Source organism: Rattus rattus, chromosome 11, assembly GCF_011064425.1.
Source record: "Rattus rattus isolate New Zealand chromosome 11, Rrattus_CSIRO_v1, whole genome shotgun sequence".
NCBI lineage: Eukaryota > Metazoa > Chordata > Mammalia > Rodentia > Muridae > Rattus > Rattus rattus.
This window is the reverse complement of record NC_046164.1, coordinates 76,077,013-76,092,157: the sequence shown is the minus strand read 5'-3', so window position 1 is coordinate 76,092,157 and position 15,145 is coordinate 76,077,013. Positions and strand designations below refer to the sequence as shown.

The 15,145-nt window shown below is 49.7% G+C and overlaps 1 protein-coding gene across 1 annotated transcript in view; it reads right to left on the bottom strand.

Moving 5' to 3' along the window:
- Positions 1–13,392: 13,392 nt before the first annotated feature.
- Positions 13,393–15,145, bottom strand: part of Adcy1 (adenylate cyclase 1) — a 105,844-nt gene continuing 104,091 nt past the window's right edge. Inside the window, exon 20 of the mRNA XM_032916983.1 lies at positions 13,393–13,695. Coding sequence (XP_032772874.1) covers positions 13,393–13,695 — 303 coding nt within the window. The remainder of the gene's footprint in view (positions 13,696–15,145) is intronic.

The window sequence follows — 15,145 nt, the reverse complement described above, 5'->3', positions numbered from 1 at the left end:
CTTGTCTATACCACACACTCCAGCTGGCCCAGGTGAGTAAAGTGGGAGCAGACCTTGTTACCCGAACAGTAAGATCAGGGAAGAATTGTCTAGACCGGGGTGGGGGTGGGGTGGGATACAGCAAGGAACAGCAGTTTGAAAGAGAATGAGATTCTGTCAGAATGTGTTCTGTAACTTGAAAGGGTTGCAGGGCCTGATTGAGCCCTGTGCTCTCTACTGCCTGGCTTTGACCTCAGGGACAATCTCTCTGCTCCTCTGATCCTTATTTGAAAGATGACAAAAGCATAACAGGTACAATACAGAGCACATGGGCCCAGCTACTGTCAGCCCAGCTCCCTTTGCCCTGGGAAAGCCAAGTGCACTAGAACCCCTGGTTCTCTGGGCCAAGATCAGTCAGGCCATCAGAGAAATAGAACCAGGAGGAAATGGACTTCGGAGTTCTGAAATACTAGGCCAAGTGCAGGTGCGGTTTGACTGGAACTGCTGAGCACCTCCACAGTGGAGAGGACAGACAGACAGATGCAGAGGAAGGTCATCTCCTAGGTGGGATTAGGTCTGGTACAGATGGAGAGAGGGGGCTGGCGTGAGCTCCTGAGGACAGGAGAAAGTGGGAAAGGGGACAGTTTAGGGTTTGGGTTTTAATCCCCTTGGAAATGGATTGGATTGATTTCCCGCTCGTCTTCAGGGCGGCACGGTTAGAAAGTTTTGACTTCCAGTGAGAACTGCAGTTGCTGCTCAAGGCAGTTCTATGGGTGAGAGGAGGGGAATAGAGCACCTGCAGTAGCCTGGATAGCTACCTACACACCCTCTCCATGTTCTCCGCATGTTCCCTCTCCCTGTCTCTAAGCCCAACCCTAAGTGTGGATGCACCCCAGATAGTATAAAGAAGGAGACATGAGACAGAGCTTCCGTTAACACCAGACTGCCCCCAAGTACTCTCGGGTTGACCTCTTTGTATAGTCATGTTATGGCCACCTAAAGAGGAACTCAGTTTTATTCTTAGAAATGTTTGTTGTTTTCCTGCTAAAAACCAGACGTAAGAGTATGTTGCCAGTGCAGTCCATTCCACTTCCCACCTGTCCTGCAGCTTAAAAGGCTGGTGATATCAAAAGGGGAAAGCCCAGATACAAGAATAGGGCCCAAGAGAGTCTAGGAGTGTGTGAGGTAGGTCCAGGGCTGCCTGCTTGGAGCCACAGTAACAGGCTCTCTCTGCTTTCAGGAGCGGGCCAGCAGCCGCGACTGTGGACGGGGAACTTCAGACTCCACCCGATGTCCTCAGTGGTCATTTACTTTATATTTAAACACCTGCATGTTTTGCAAGTTACTTCCTATTAAGCTAATTCTTTATTTTCATTCGTGTAATTATCAGGTTATAAAAATCAGCCTCGTGAAAGTGTCAGGGCTTTTATTAATTTTTCAAATAAGCCAGGATACTATTTTTAAAAACCTGGTTAGAACTGTATAACATGGAGACGGATGCATCAGAGAGAAGTTCTTCCAATCCTCATTATTAAAAATAAACTCTTTTCGTGAGAACTATTTCCAAAGTTTTATGCTTGGATGCAAATCAATTCAGATGTAGAGCCAAGAGAATTCTATTTCAACCTCGCTTTTCAAAGACTGCAGTTCAAATACAGAACGAGTACAAGGAAGCAGTTTGAGGCAATATTCTCTTGAGAGAATTGCAGGCCCCGGAGGAAAAGCTTAGGCAACAGACAAGTTCCTGGACACTTAGGTTGTGCTTTTGCCCAGTTAGAGTACACTTTACTCATAGGCACTCTAGCTGATTGGGCAGGCAAGAAGGCTCAGTGTGGCTAAGGCTGCTTGCTGCCAAGTCTGAAAACCTGAGTTTAATCCCTGGAGTCTATACAGTGGAAGGAGAGAAGAACTGACTCCTACAAGCTGTCCTCTAACCTATACCTGCTCATGCTCTCATTGTAAAAACAATGTAAAGAAGAAAGGTTATTTATAACATACCATTTAGGAGGACACCTCGCCAATAAGGCCATGTAGATAGTCCACACTGTTTGCAACAGGACACTGGTGGGCAATCCAGTTAATGCGAGGTCCCCTTTGGTCTCTGGCATGCCCTGGGTTGCAATTGCCCTGGAAGAAACAGAGCCGGAGGACTGGGCATTCCCAGAGACATGCATAACTGCTGTTGTTGCCTCATGTGATTTTTCCAACCGCAGGAAGCCCAAGTTAACAACTCTGTGATAAGTGATGAGTACTGGTCCTTGGGGATGATGCCAACCACGGTTGCTTAGAGATAAGCATGGATTATTTGAGTCTGTAGGACCATGTAACAGACCAGCAGTCCTAAAACCTACAAGAAACATAGAGCGTGTTCTGCTTCCCCCGGTCCCAACTGGAAGTGCCCCTCCCTCTCCCAGAGGCTTTCCCGCCATCTAATCTTTTGCAATCACCCTTCTCTCCACACAGTGCCCCCGTACTGGTGCCCATTCTCACACGGCGTAGGTTTCTAATCCTATGACACGCCTGTCTTGACTTGGGTTTGAGTCCTCACATGGACGGGATATCTCCTTTGTTCTAATTAATCACGGTTAGGTGAGCGCCTCCTCCTGGAGCCTTGATCACTTCCTATGGGTGGATGATAAGTGAGCTTCAGCACAGTAGCTCACAAGCGCACCCCTTTATCATGTCCCTGCTCTGGAAGTTCAGCGGGGGTTCTCTCTGGGATCTCCTGAGATGGGATTGAGGTGACTTCTTACCTGGAATATTGCTGGATAGAAATTTACCATTCCTCCAGTTAACCAGTAAGTGGCTGGGATCTTTCCGTTGTGGATAGACATAGACGAGGGGAAGTGGCTCTGATAGGGACAGGCCACCAACCAGCTCCAAGCCAAAGCCTGTTGCTCCAGACTCTAGAAGTCAGAGACGTTTCCAGGTGCTGGGTTACTGGCTTGTTGCTAGGGCTGTTGTCTGCTATGGCCGCCTGCTGGTGTCATAGCTTTGAAACAGGACTCGGAGGCTGAGACCCTCAGGCAGACTAGCATTATAACTCTGAGCTCTGTGGATAGTGTGAGGACAGTCTTGATTTTGGGGGCTGTCTTTTTCAAGGGAGCTGGGGCACCGAGGAAGATTCAAACAACTTAGAATTAGGTCCTCAAAGTCTAACTGAGGAAACACAAACTTTAAAAAGATAGGCTATTTTAAAAGCCACCGACATGAACACTGAGGATGACAACCCCAGCCCCTGCTCCAGAGCCCCAGAGAAAGGGAGTCCCCCTAATCTGTTTCCTTGCAATTGTAGACCTGCGGTTTTCTTCTGTTGCTGGCTGTCAGAAGGGAACCATTTTGTTCCGATATGCTGGCCCTCTTTCTCCTACCTAGTCACACAGCTAGCTAACCCTCTAAGACATAGCGACACGGGAGGTCCGTGTTCCCGACCATATAACTCCTGGCACAATTAGGAGGGGGACGTATCATACCATTCATTACAAGTGGTGTGGATGGCATCTTGGTGGAGCAAAGTCTCAGGGTTGTGTCTGCCACAGTGTATTCCCCATTGTTCATCATGATCAGCAGCTCAGTAAGAGCTTGGAGCACGAGACAACCAGGGTTGGTAGGATAGGTAGCCATTGCTAGAATCCTGGGCGGGGTGGGGGGGATGGGGGCGAGGGTTACCATACTAAAGGAATTAATGCCCAGTGGTCTCTGTGACATTTTACCAAGTGCAGACGGACTCCCCGTGAGCAAGTGTGGAAGTGTGATCTTACCACAGATTTGCTAGCAATACATTTTCATTTTCTTTCTAAAAAATGTCATTCTGGTGAGGATGGATGCGGCCTGATGTTGCTTTCAATTTGTTTCTTTTATTACTAGTTCTACTGATGACCACATTTCTGACTTTCCATAATTTTGTATATGTCCTTTTAAAAAAAATCTATCAGAATATTCATCCCATATCTTAAAAAAAAAATCCTTTTACTAGGACATGAGTTTATTTGACCGTAAAGAGGTAGTCTTTATTCCAAAGAGGAAACCTATGCATCATATATGTTGACAGTTGATGCCGAGTTAGTTTGATTAGGTCTGTACTTGTTGTCTGCCCAGATTCCATACAAGTGTTTCCGCAGAGGTACTTAAAACGGAGCGCTCTTCGTGAGAGACTTAAGAGTAAAGCAGGTCACCAGCCACAGTGAGGATGGTCTCGTGCAGTCAGATGAAAGCTGAAAATTAAGTTCCTCCTTAGTCACCCAGTCTGCCCAGCTTCAGATGTGTCAGTCCCAGTCATGTAAGTCAGATCCTCGAGCTAAGTTTTAATGTCCCACTTCTCCCTGATACCCAATAGTACACACACACACACACACACACAGAGAGAGAGAGAGAGAGAGAGAGAGAGAGAGAGAGAGAGAGAGAGAGAGAGAGACCACATGCATACACATACACACCACACATACCTCCCTGCCCTCCCTCCCACTCCTCTCTATCTGGAGAACTTTTAAGATAGCACACAAAGGAAGAACAACACCTTGAAGGAAACCCCTCGGTGGCAGTGTGACTGTGGAAGTGATCCCTTGCCATTCTGCTAACCTGGGATGGGTTAATATTTTTCAGCTTTTGAAGGAACCTGTCAGCAATTTAGTTCTGTGCTTGGGTGACTGTTTTATCTTTAAGAGGGGGCGATGAGAGCTTGGACCGGAGTGCTTGCCTGGCGTGCACAGAGGCGACTGGAGACTTCACAGAGAGTAAAATGGAAACCCTTATCACTGAGTCCTCAGGGCCAGGAGCTTCTGAAAGATCCAAGAAATGATCTGACTAACAAGACACCCCAGACTGAAGCACGGAGAGTCCATATTAACATTCAAATGTTGTCAGAATAAGAGAAATATCTGAACCGGGATATTGGTGGAAGCCCAGGACTAAAATCCAGGTTTAAAGAAGTGAAGGAGGGCGGTGTAAAAATGAACACGGTTTATGTCGCTCAGGGGTCACGCGGCATGTGACATTTTGAATAATAACTCCTCACCCCATGACGAGAGTCACAAACGGCTTCAGAATGTGCACGTAACCATTCGTCTTCCAACAAAAATGGCCCGAGATTAGTCAAGCAATTTTTCTCCTTTATTTTTGTTAAATAAGACCCCAGAGAGTATAGTGCAAACACTCAGTAGAAAAGTTGCAGTTAAGAAATGTACATTCACATTAACATTTCAGTCCATTCACTTTTTAAATAAAAATAGGACAAATTATTCAATTACTCGTCTCGGTTTTAACAATCTTGAAAAAGACTGGAAGGCGCTCTACAGAGGTGACATAAAAATAGACCCGTATTGGTTATACAAATCTATTGTGAGAGGTTACCCAGTGATATTGAGTTATTGTGAATATGATCATTGAGTTCTCATAGCTACGGACACATCTGGTAAGTTTATCGTGTGGGATAAAGTGCCCCCCTTTGTCCGTGCACCCTCCATCCCGCTAAGGGACTCAAAGCTTTCTTGATAAACACAGGACACAGGTGCGTACATGCCTTTTTTTTTTTTTTAATTTTTTTTTTTTTAAGTAAGGAACTCCAGAAGAGGGCTTTGGGCTTACTTCAAATCCAGATGGAATTACTGCCAAGACAGTGACCATAATGACATTTCCGTTTGCGGAAACTGGTGAGCAATCAGCTGAAGTGGGAGCATGGTGGGGGAAGAGAGACACTGGACAGTTAAGAGCTGGAGCTACACCAGCTCCACAAAACCTGGGATTGGCTGAGGGTGATGTCGTGCTCCCAATGAGCGGGAGAGGTGACTTGGGGACAAGCCCAAGCCCTTCCATTCTTTTGTGCATGCTACATAATGTCAAATTCAAACTAAGGTGCACACAATTAGGAATTTCATGGCATGCAGTTCCATAGTGCAAATGGCTTGCATATACTCAATTTTAACAGGGGTGAAGGCAACAGAGCAGGCCCCTCCTCCCCAGGCATGTGTGCTCCTGGTGGCCAGTTGTGCCCACACTGCCAGTGGTGTATGCAAGAGATGCTGGGGGCTTCCTTGGGCTCCCCACAGCATGGGAACGGTCCCCTGAGACTTGTGCTTCATGTGCCTGGGGTTTGGGGCTGAGTGGAGGTTGCTGGTGGGAGGTGAGAAACAAGTTCTGGCTGCTGTCAGGCCCACTTCCCATTGCAGTGTAATGGAGCAGGGGGACACCACCACCCCACCCCCAGGCAGATCTAGTGGCCTGCAAATGTTCTCGCAGGCCATCCTACACGTTTATGAAGTCTAAGGGATTTCTGGAGTCAGTCTCAGAGAGCATCTCTGTAGAAATGCTGATTCTCAGCAAGTGGCTGGAAAGGTTTGGAAACCAAAGCATCTGAAGTGGATATTGCCTGGCATCGGCAGGAACCAAAGGCCTGGAAAGCATGTGGGGCTCCTGGAATGGAGAGGTGGCGGCCATACCTCATGCCATTCACCACTGTCCCTTCCTTGCTTCCTATGCACTCCTGGAGAACTCTCTCTAAACCCCGCTTGAATCTCTGGGAAGGCACCCTCAGGGCTGTGCCTGCATGGGATGGAACAGCTGTAGAACATTGAAGGTAAGAGCTGTAACTGGAGCCGGGCTGGGTGGGCAGCGTGGTTTGGGCTCTACAGTTGTGCCATAGCTCTGTCCCTGTTTGATGTCAGGTCTTTCAGAAACGATTAATTTAAGAAGACGCCACTAGACACAATGTCAATTTGTGTTTTGAAAAGTTTTAGAATTATCAAGGACACTCGCTAAAAAGCTGAAGCCAGGTGTTCTAATTTCTTGCCAGGTACCTCAAAGTTCGGAGGAATGCGGCCAATCGGAAAGGAATCAAATGGCTCTAATTTAGCAACAAGAAGCCAAAGAATTACAGAACCAAACAGCACTTGGCCACATGCTTCAAATACAGGGTTCAAGCAAGCCTTGCCCACAAGGGACCAGCCTCCATGAGGTGCCCTGCACCACACTGGGTAAGCACTGTTGTGCAGACAATAGCATCAACAGCAACCCAGTTCTTACTGATTTCACTTGGCTTTGCAGAGACAACAGAAAGCAGTCATCTTGGCCAAATCAGATGAAGAGATGAGGCCCGGCCCCTCACTCTCTGCCTTGCACTCTCAGGACAATGTGTATTGAATATTAGCAAACCACTTCCTGCACAGGCTGTTCATGGACAAGGAGCCCACAGAAGGGGCCCAGGAATTGCAAAACTACATGGAAGTAATGACTGCTTGATCAATGTACCTCCATTCCAAAGGCCCCACGAGTGCTCACTGATGACCTCCTTTGAGTGTGCACTGAGCAGGTCTAACAAGAAACCTGGTAACAGCTGAAGAAAACTCAGTACATTCATTAGATTTTAAATGACCAGCACTTGTCAAGACAGAGGTTGTGGCATGATGGTGGTCCATTTTCTGAATTTTAAGACAATTTTTTTTTCCAGCCATGTGTGAAGCACAACCCAAGATGGCCTCCTGGGTCTTGTCCTTCCCAGGGTATACCCCAGACAGGCAATAGCTGACACACCAGGTGGAAGGTGTGGCCTCCCCGTCAGCTCCTGAAACTTGGAGGGCAAGGAAGGGTTAATGTACCTGAGATTGATGCCATTTTGTTCCCCCTCAGAGTTTGGATGGACATTCACCTGGCATGTGGAGTCGCCACATTCTCTATATAGTAGGCAACATACGCCCAAATCCTCGCTCCAACAAACAAAAGAAACAGGAGCAACAGAGTCTCTCGATGCACCCGGATCAGAATGACGCTGTTATAGAGGTCCTTTTGCAAGAGACTTAGCAGTAGGCTTAGTGGCTTGGGGACAATGTGTCCATCCTTCCTCACCCTCCCTGGAGTGTGGGGATGGCAGGTGCTGCCTCAGTTTATGGGATATTAATTTTGCATTGTATTAGACATGCATTACACATGTTTACACACATGCACACGAGCACACAATGATTTGAACTAAGTGTGGCCTCTAGTGGAATAATGTTTGTTTTCCAAGCTACTGAACAGATCTGGTATGTGTGGAACAGAATGCATTAGAAAATAGTTAGAAAACTTAAAAAAGCCAAATGCCTTAGCCATTACATGATGACACGTTGATTCGTTAATTGCTTAGTGGCGGGGTGTGGCCCTTGAAGTTGGATCTGAAGTGTTTATGGAATGGACCACAGAGTGACAGATTTCATCTCCTATTATTAGACCTGCGTTTGCAAGGAATGCATTCTTGGAGCAAGGCCAGGGATTCCACATACATTCTAAAGTGCCCTCTGAACTCTTGGAGGTGAGGCAGACCCTGCAGGGTCCCAACACCTGCCTTTCCTGACTCAGCATGTCTATGTGAAGTTGTGCTCTCAGCGAACCAAACCCTGTGTAACAGCCACTAGAACCTAACACGTTCTCCTTGCACCACAGACGGCCTCCTGACAGGAAGAACCCCTCGCGCAGCTATCATCAGCCAGCATCAGGACCAAGCCACCCCAGGTTATCCAATTCTATACGTGAAGTGACCCTCTCCAGAATTCTCCTACCAGGGAGCGAACCATCAGGGGCCTTCCTGAATATGCACTTCAGTGCTGCGCCTATCATACCCTTTAGGAGAGAATCCTCTAGCCAGGCCACACACCTTCTGCCTTCCCATAGGAAGGCTCCTGGGCTCTGGATCCACACTGGTCTTGGTCCATGTGGCACTAGTTGACCACATAAGCACCAGGGGTTACTTAGGGTCAAAGAGCCACCGTTTCCACCACATTCATCCTGTCAGCTGTGAACACGCCTTTCCTCTCTGGTGTCGAAGAGCTCAGAATGATTTATGTATAAGATAGTTGTCTAGGTGCCTCAGCTCCTGGATTGAATCCTCTTTCTGCCTGAGGTAAGAAGGTTAGCTTCCCAGCCCCATGCCAGCTGAGGGAGGCTCCAGTTTTGCCTTCTGAACTCTGAGTCCAATGACATCTATAAGCAGATCCCTGAATCTAAGTCTATTCCAAGCAGTTCCTCTAACCCTCAGCCTAAGGAGCCAGGAATCACAAACCAACTCTAATATTCCCTATGAGAGAGAGAGAGAGAGAGAGAGAGAGAGTGTGTGTGTGTGTGTGTGTGTAAGCGTGCATGTGCTACTGGTTCAAGCCCACTATAGAAATATACAAAGCTAATCATAGCCAGAGAAGCAAGACCTTCAAGGGCCCACATAATATCCGAGCTGCCAGACTCGCTCTTTATAAACTTCACCAAGCCAAATGCACCCTTTAAAAGCTGAAGCCGCTAAAAGTCATGAGCAAGTCAGTATCTGGCAGCTACGTATGTACAGCCATGTAAAAATGGAAAATGCCAGTATCCCTTCTGCCCCTCAGTGCTGACCGGGTGCACAGTGTGTGTAGCAATGTTCTTCCCCTGCCACTGTTATGCTCAGCATGAAGGGTGCACTCTTGCACTAAAGCACACCCTCCAAGTCTGTTGAGTGGAGCTCTGTACAGACTGTGAGTAAGATGCCCGGAACTCCAAGAGTCCAATAACTTACCTTGCTGAGGGCGGTGGTAGTTGGGAGAATGGAGTGAAACCTTACCCAATTCCACAATCCAAACTGCCTCCCTCTTACTCAACCGGTTAAAGCAAGTCTGTGGGTTGCTATTAGGACAGTGGTCTAGGAGTCCTTCAGCGCACACATCAACACAACGTGAGCTCTCCCGAAAGCTACTCGGATCTGCCAGCCAAGCCCACAGCCTGAATCCTCTGTTAGCCCTTTCTAGCTCTTCATTCCTTAGTGAGCAGTAGTGGGGCCCAAGACTGATGGCTGGCTTAGTCTGCTCAGCTGTATCTGGGGCTACCAATCCTGCCTCTAGGAACCAAGAAGCTAGAGCTAGGACTTCTGGGAGGGATGGAGGAACCCAGATGTCAGTCCTTTATAGCAAACTCACGTGCATGGGTAGTTTCTGAAGTATCCATCTGCTTGGGCCAGACTTGTCTCTACAGTATTAGGTTATGGTTATTGCTTCTATGACAGAAGGGGTCCGGAAGCCCTGGTGGCTTTGGAGTCTGAGAAACAACTGGATTGCTGCCTGTGTGGGGACATACACCTGTAGGTACAGACACCCCAGGAGTGGACTGTCCCAGGTTGGCACAGCCCATGGAAGCATTCTGGGGCTGTGTTCTATTCTACAGTCTCAGGCACGGGAGGCATGCTAGGGGTGGGAAGGGGACACAACAGGGTCATTTCCCAAGGGCCACAGCATTACAAGCAAGGGCTGAAGTGGGTACCAGGCCTTTCCTCATTTTTGGTACAAGTGAACAAGCACCTGTAACTGGTGCACTATTTACAGAGCATCTTAAAATAAATAATTTGGAGAGAATCCTACCTAAATGGCTCTAACATCTGTACAATGAATACTGTACAAGATTAAAAATAAATAAGGCAATATAATACATTTTTATCACAAGTACAAAGAAAGTCGTTTATCACCAAACCCTAAGGAACATTATTATGGCTGCTTGTGTGGTTCCTGACCTCACAGGAAGTAGGCGGGTTTGGAACTGCTGATGATGGAGATGTCGCCCCTGAAGAAGACACCCAGCCAAGGCTCCTGTGCGGTCTACTTCAGAACAGTTCTGTGCCTGGAGATGGCCATGTCATTCTATAAGGTTGCTTTCTCGCGCTCTGACCACACCTTGAGTGGCTCTGCCCATGCACCCACATGGTCTCAGTTTTACACACACACACACGTGATCGCAGTGCTGTAGACCTAGGCTGCCTCTGCTCAGAGTCCAGGGGTCACTGGCTGGCCTCCTCCCTGATGGCTCTGATGGTCTGCCTGCTGCACCCTCAGGCTATGGCCAATTTCAGCTCCTTGTGGTTGTGGGAGTGATGTCCTCCTAAGTCTCTTCAGTGAGTTTCATGTCCTCATCTTCAGATCAGCAACAGAGACTCAGTCCTGGGCACACTTTGTACCTTTCCCAGCCTGGCCATCTTTCTGTCCTCTTCTGAGGGGCCATGTGTCCACACTACCCCACTGGTGTAATCTAGGATCCTTTCTCAATCAATCCTTCAGGCCTACCCACTCTAAGTCCCCTTGTGAAGGTCCTTCACTGTGGCAAAGGACACACACAGGACCTGGGGCTGTCATATGAGCATCTTTGAGAATCACTCCTCTGTCCCTAACCTGGACAGCCAGAGAGGCAGTGGTTAAGCCACTCTGAGGAAGCCCAGGCTGTGTGAGAGGTTCTCTACCCTCCTCAATGGCCTAGAAGACCCAGGGCCACAACATACTCACTTGCTCTGGATGCTCCTGTCTGTGCTAACTGCTTCAAATCTGGTTAAGACAAGGTGAGAAACTCCCAGTGCCAATTAGCCCCATGAGGAAAAACCATTTGTCCCAAGGATAGGAAAACATGGGGGCAGGCAGGAGCCAATAGCCACAGAAGAAAACTTGCACACCCTAGCCAGCTTCTGGTTCAGATGAATCTGCCCCTTCTGAATTTTTCTGATAAATGGCATCTTTGATGGTCTTCAGGGCCATGGGAGAAACCAAAAGCCTCCCCCCTCAGCTCTCCTGGAGCCAACATTCCCCCAACACTGTTACAACACCGAAATACTAAGTAAGCCACAGGGACCAGACATGACCAGCGGTGGATGATGAAGCTCTCTCCTCTCCAACCCTGAAGGCTGCAGTGGAGTGCTGAGGTCAGCCTGGCCCTGGCTCTGGGTTCTAGCCAGAGTGGGGTGACAGAAAGGCAGCAAACAATGCTGCACCACGCTGCCTGATATCGTCAGGAAGGCAACAAGGCAGGGTGGGCATAGGTCAGAGTTCCTCTGCAGAAGGTGCTAGAAGATATCCTTACCATCAAACACAAGCTCCAGCCTAGTCCATAGAGAATGGGCAATCTTCACGCCACCCCACCCCTGCCCCAGGGCACCCTGCGGTGCAGTCTCAAGGACCTGGGAGGCTCTGCATGCAGCCTCCAGCTCTCCCTTGCTGGACGTTTTCTTCCTACCCACAGGTGACCCGAGTCTGGCCTCAGCTGAGCGTCCCAGGGACTAGGCACTAACTCGCCCGTAAAAATTACCCAGGTGCCAATATAGCCACAAACTTGAGCCAGAGCCACGACCAAGAACACCACATATGAACCCTGCCAGGGAACTCTAGGCTTTGCTCTGCCCTATTCCAAGAAGACGGGACCCTCGGAAGCGGGGAAAGCCCTTGGGGAGCTGTGAGGAAATGGGCCTCCATAGACACGATCGGGCATGGTTTATGCCCACCTGCCCTCTTTCAAGCTGCCTCCCTTCCTGTGAGTGAAGCTGGATGTCTCCAGAAACCAGGTTTCATCCTGCTATTTCCGGCCAGTTGCTTCCTACCAGCTCCTCCAGAATCGTGTCCCAGACAGGATTTCGTCACAGCCGCAGTCACTGGGACGCATAGGTGGTCTGTCAACAGGGTCGCTCTCTCTCTTCACTGCGGAGCAGGGACACCACACCTAGACTCGGAAACACACACTCGGCCGACTCTGAAACCTCCAAGAGGAGGGCCGGTTATGCCAAGTGGATGATGTCTTCCAGCCAGGAGAAGGCTCGTGGGTGCAGTGGGTCGATCGCTCAGCATACATAAGACTTGGTTCTTGTTAAACTCACGGTGTCCAAGACCCCACAGAGGAGACAAGGCAGCACACGCCCCTCCTCTCTGCACACGCAGGGATGGCACAGGAAGAGGAGGGCCCACTGTTGCAGCAGTCAGAAACCAGCAGCCAGGTAGGGTTGGAAGAGAATGCACGGGCCAGGAGGACAGAAGTGGGACTGTAGAATCCTCCTGAGGATCCCAGGAGACCTGCCTCTGGCTGTTAGCAAAAGCCTACTTTTGAGCAAAGCCAGCAACCCTGCTCTTCATGCAGAAAGAGGTGTCTGTTCAATTCTTCCTATACTGCCCTGACCAAGACCTGACCAGCTCTTTGCTGTGCCCATGATTATGAACAGCTCAACCGTCATGGCCCTGCCCAGCGGGGCCAACTTCCCAGTCTAACACTCATACTTGAAGCTGCTACTCAGGGTTGGAGTTACCCATAAGCCAGGACCTACCAGGGCTGGAGCCACCCATAAGCCAGTTGACTTGGGGCTCAGTCATGGTGGGCTCCTCTGCCAGCTGGACTTCCATAGCTTTTGCTATGGCCATGAAGATATTCCCAAGGTCCCAACACCAATGCCAACACTAGCCAGGCATAACCAGGTCATTAATGAAGAGACAGGGCTCAGTGTGCCCCAAGGGGTGGCTTGGGCACATCTCCCGTTAGCCTCAGGCCACATTTAGACAATGCTTCTTCTCCAGCCCAGCCACTTGGCAACTGCTCCTCTGGCTGGTCCTGGCTAGAGCCATGATGGCTTGTGTCACCCTGGAGCATTCCTGTCTTGCATGCATCTCCAGTGGCCCGTGGGCTCCACTAGGCTTCCTTCCCTGCTGCTGTGGATGACAGGTACTGGCTAGCGGGGGCTGGAGAGAGCCCCGGTTTGATTGGGGGTCCAGCTGCAGGACACAGTGGGGGCCGTCTGGCCTGGCCTCCGCCTCTCCCATAAGGAAACATCCTTCGCTCCAAGCGAAGGGACCTGCTGTGGGAACTGCTCCCATCAGTCCTGCCTTCTAGAAAGTACGTTAGCATCTCTCCCTTGCCCTTGACGCTGACTTTGCCTCTGCACACAAACTGGTATGAGCACCTGTTCAGCAGCCGGTGGACTTCCTCAGTCACCTGCCAGGGGAAAGAAGCCAGCATTACTCTTAGCCAGGGATAATGGGGTGGGGTGGGGGTGGGGTCTTCTGGAGGGTAGGAGCTCCCCAGAGTACCTTTGACCCTGCACTTGACTTCCCATCCCGACTCCCCAATCCTGGCAGCATCTGGACAAAGCTACTTCCTATCTGGGCAAGTGGGGACAGCTGGGGCCAGGGACCCAGCAGGGCTTGGGTGAGCCATTGTGACTGCTTTGTGTACCAGTCAGGGGCTGTGTGGGACTAGCCCAGTGTTAAAAAGAGAGGGGCAGCCTCTCTGGATTCGGGCTGCAGATACTTCAGCAAGGTAGGGTCTGGTGCTTGTACCCCACCACTGGGATTGGCACCCTAAATTTCTGGGATTGGGGTACAGCTCCTGGATGGGGCCTTTGATAGGAGAAGACGCAGAAGCCAAAGAAAGCCAGGAGGAAATGGGCATCTCTCTTGGCTCCTCTTTTCTCAGGCTTCAGACAAGTAAGACTCTGCCTCAACCAGAGAGAAGATGAAGTGTGAAATATCTCCGATTTATGGCACAGTCCTAAGCCAGCAGGGGAGGGCTCTACACCTCCTCGTTTCCTGGCTTCGGCTCCCCCCCCCGGGCCCCCTGCCCCATTTTATTCCAAACAATGAAAGTGTCTCCAGCTACAGATCTAGGGAGGGCAGCCCTCCACATGGAATTGAGCACCAGTGTAAAGATATCACACAGGAGCCTTCTCAATCAAATGCTATAAAACGCGTTTAGGACAAAGAATTTAAATCTTCTTGCCCCTCCACCCTGCCAGACTTTTACGTAAATGTTTTCATCCTCACCCCCAAAACTGTGAGCAAAAATAAAAAATCAACCTCTCTTCACTAGGTTGCTTTCACCACAGCAAGGAAAGCAGGTTGGGGGTGGGGTGGGGGTGGGGCTACCTTGGGTGTGACCAGTCTGGGGAAGGTTGTAGGGGAGCGTAAGGATCTTCTCCATGGTAACGCCATATGATGCGCGTCCCATACAGGAGAGCAGCGGTAGCTGCACCACCCAGCAGACGCACAGAAGCTGCGCACGTAAAAAGATGCTGCAATCTGTGGATATTTTAACACAGTAGAAGAAATCCGGGGAAGAAAGCGAAATGTCACCGAGGCAAAACGGCAGAGCTGCCGAGGGACACCAGAACTTGGCGCTGGTAGGAGGCGCTGGACCGCATGCTTGCACCTCACAGGGCTTCATGGTGATCTGAAGGTCCCATCAATGCCCAGTGAGCGGATGCAATTTCATAATAACCGAGATGTCAGAAAAACCCTGTCAGGGGCAGTGGCCTACCCACAGCCACGGTCCGCTCGGGTATCCTGAGTTCCCTGCTCTGTCCCTACAGGTCCTGAAACCAGGGGGAAATGCACCACAATGATAAGGATGCTGCTCCAAAACCCAGGAAGGCTGCGGGGGATTGGAT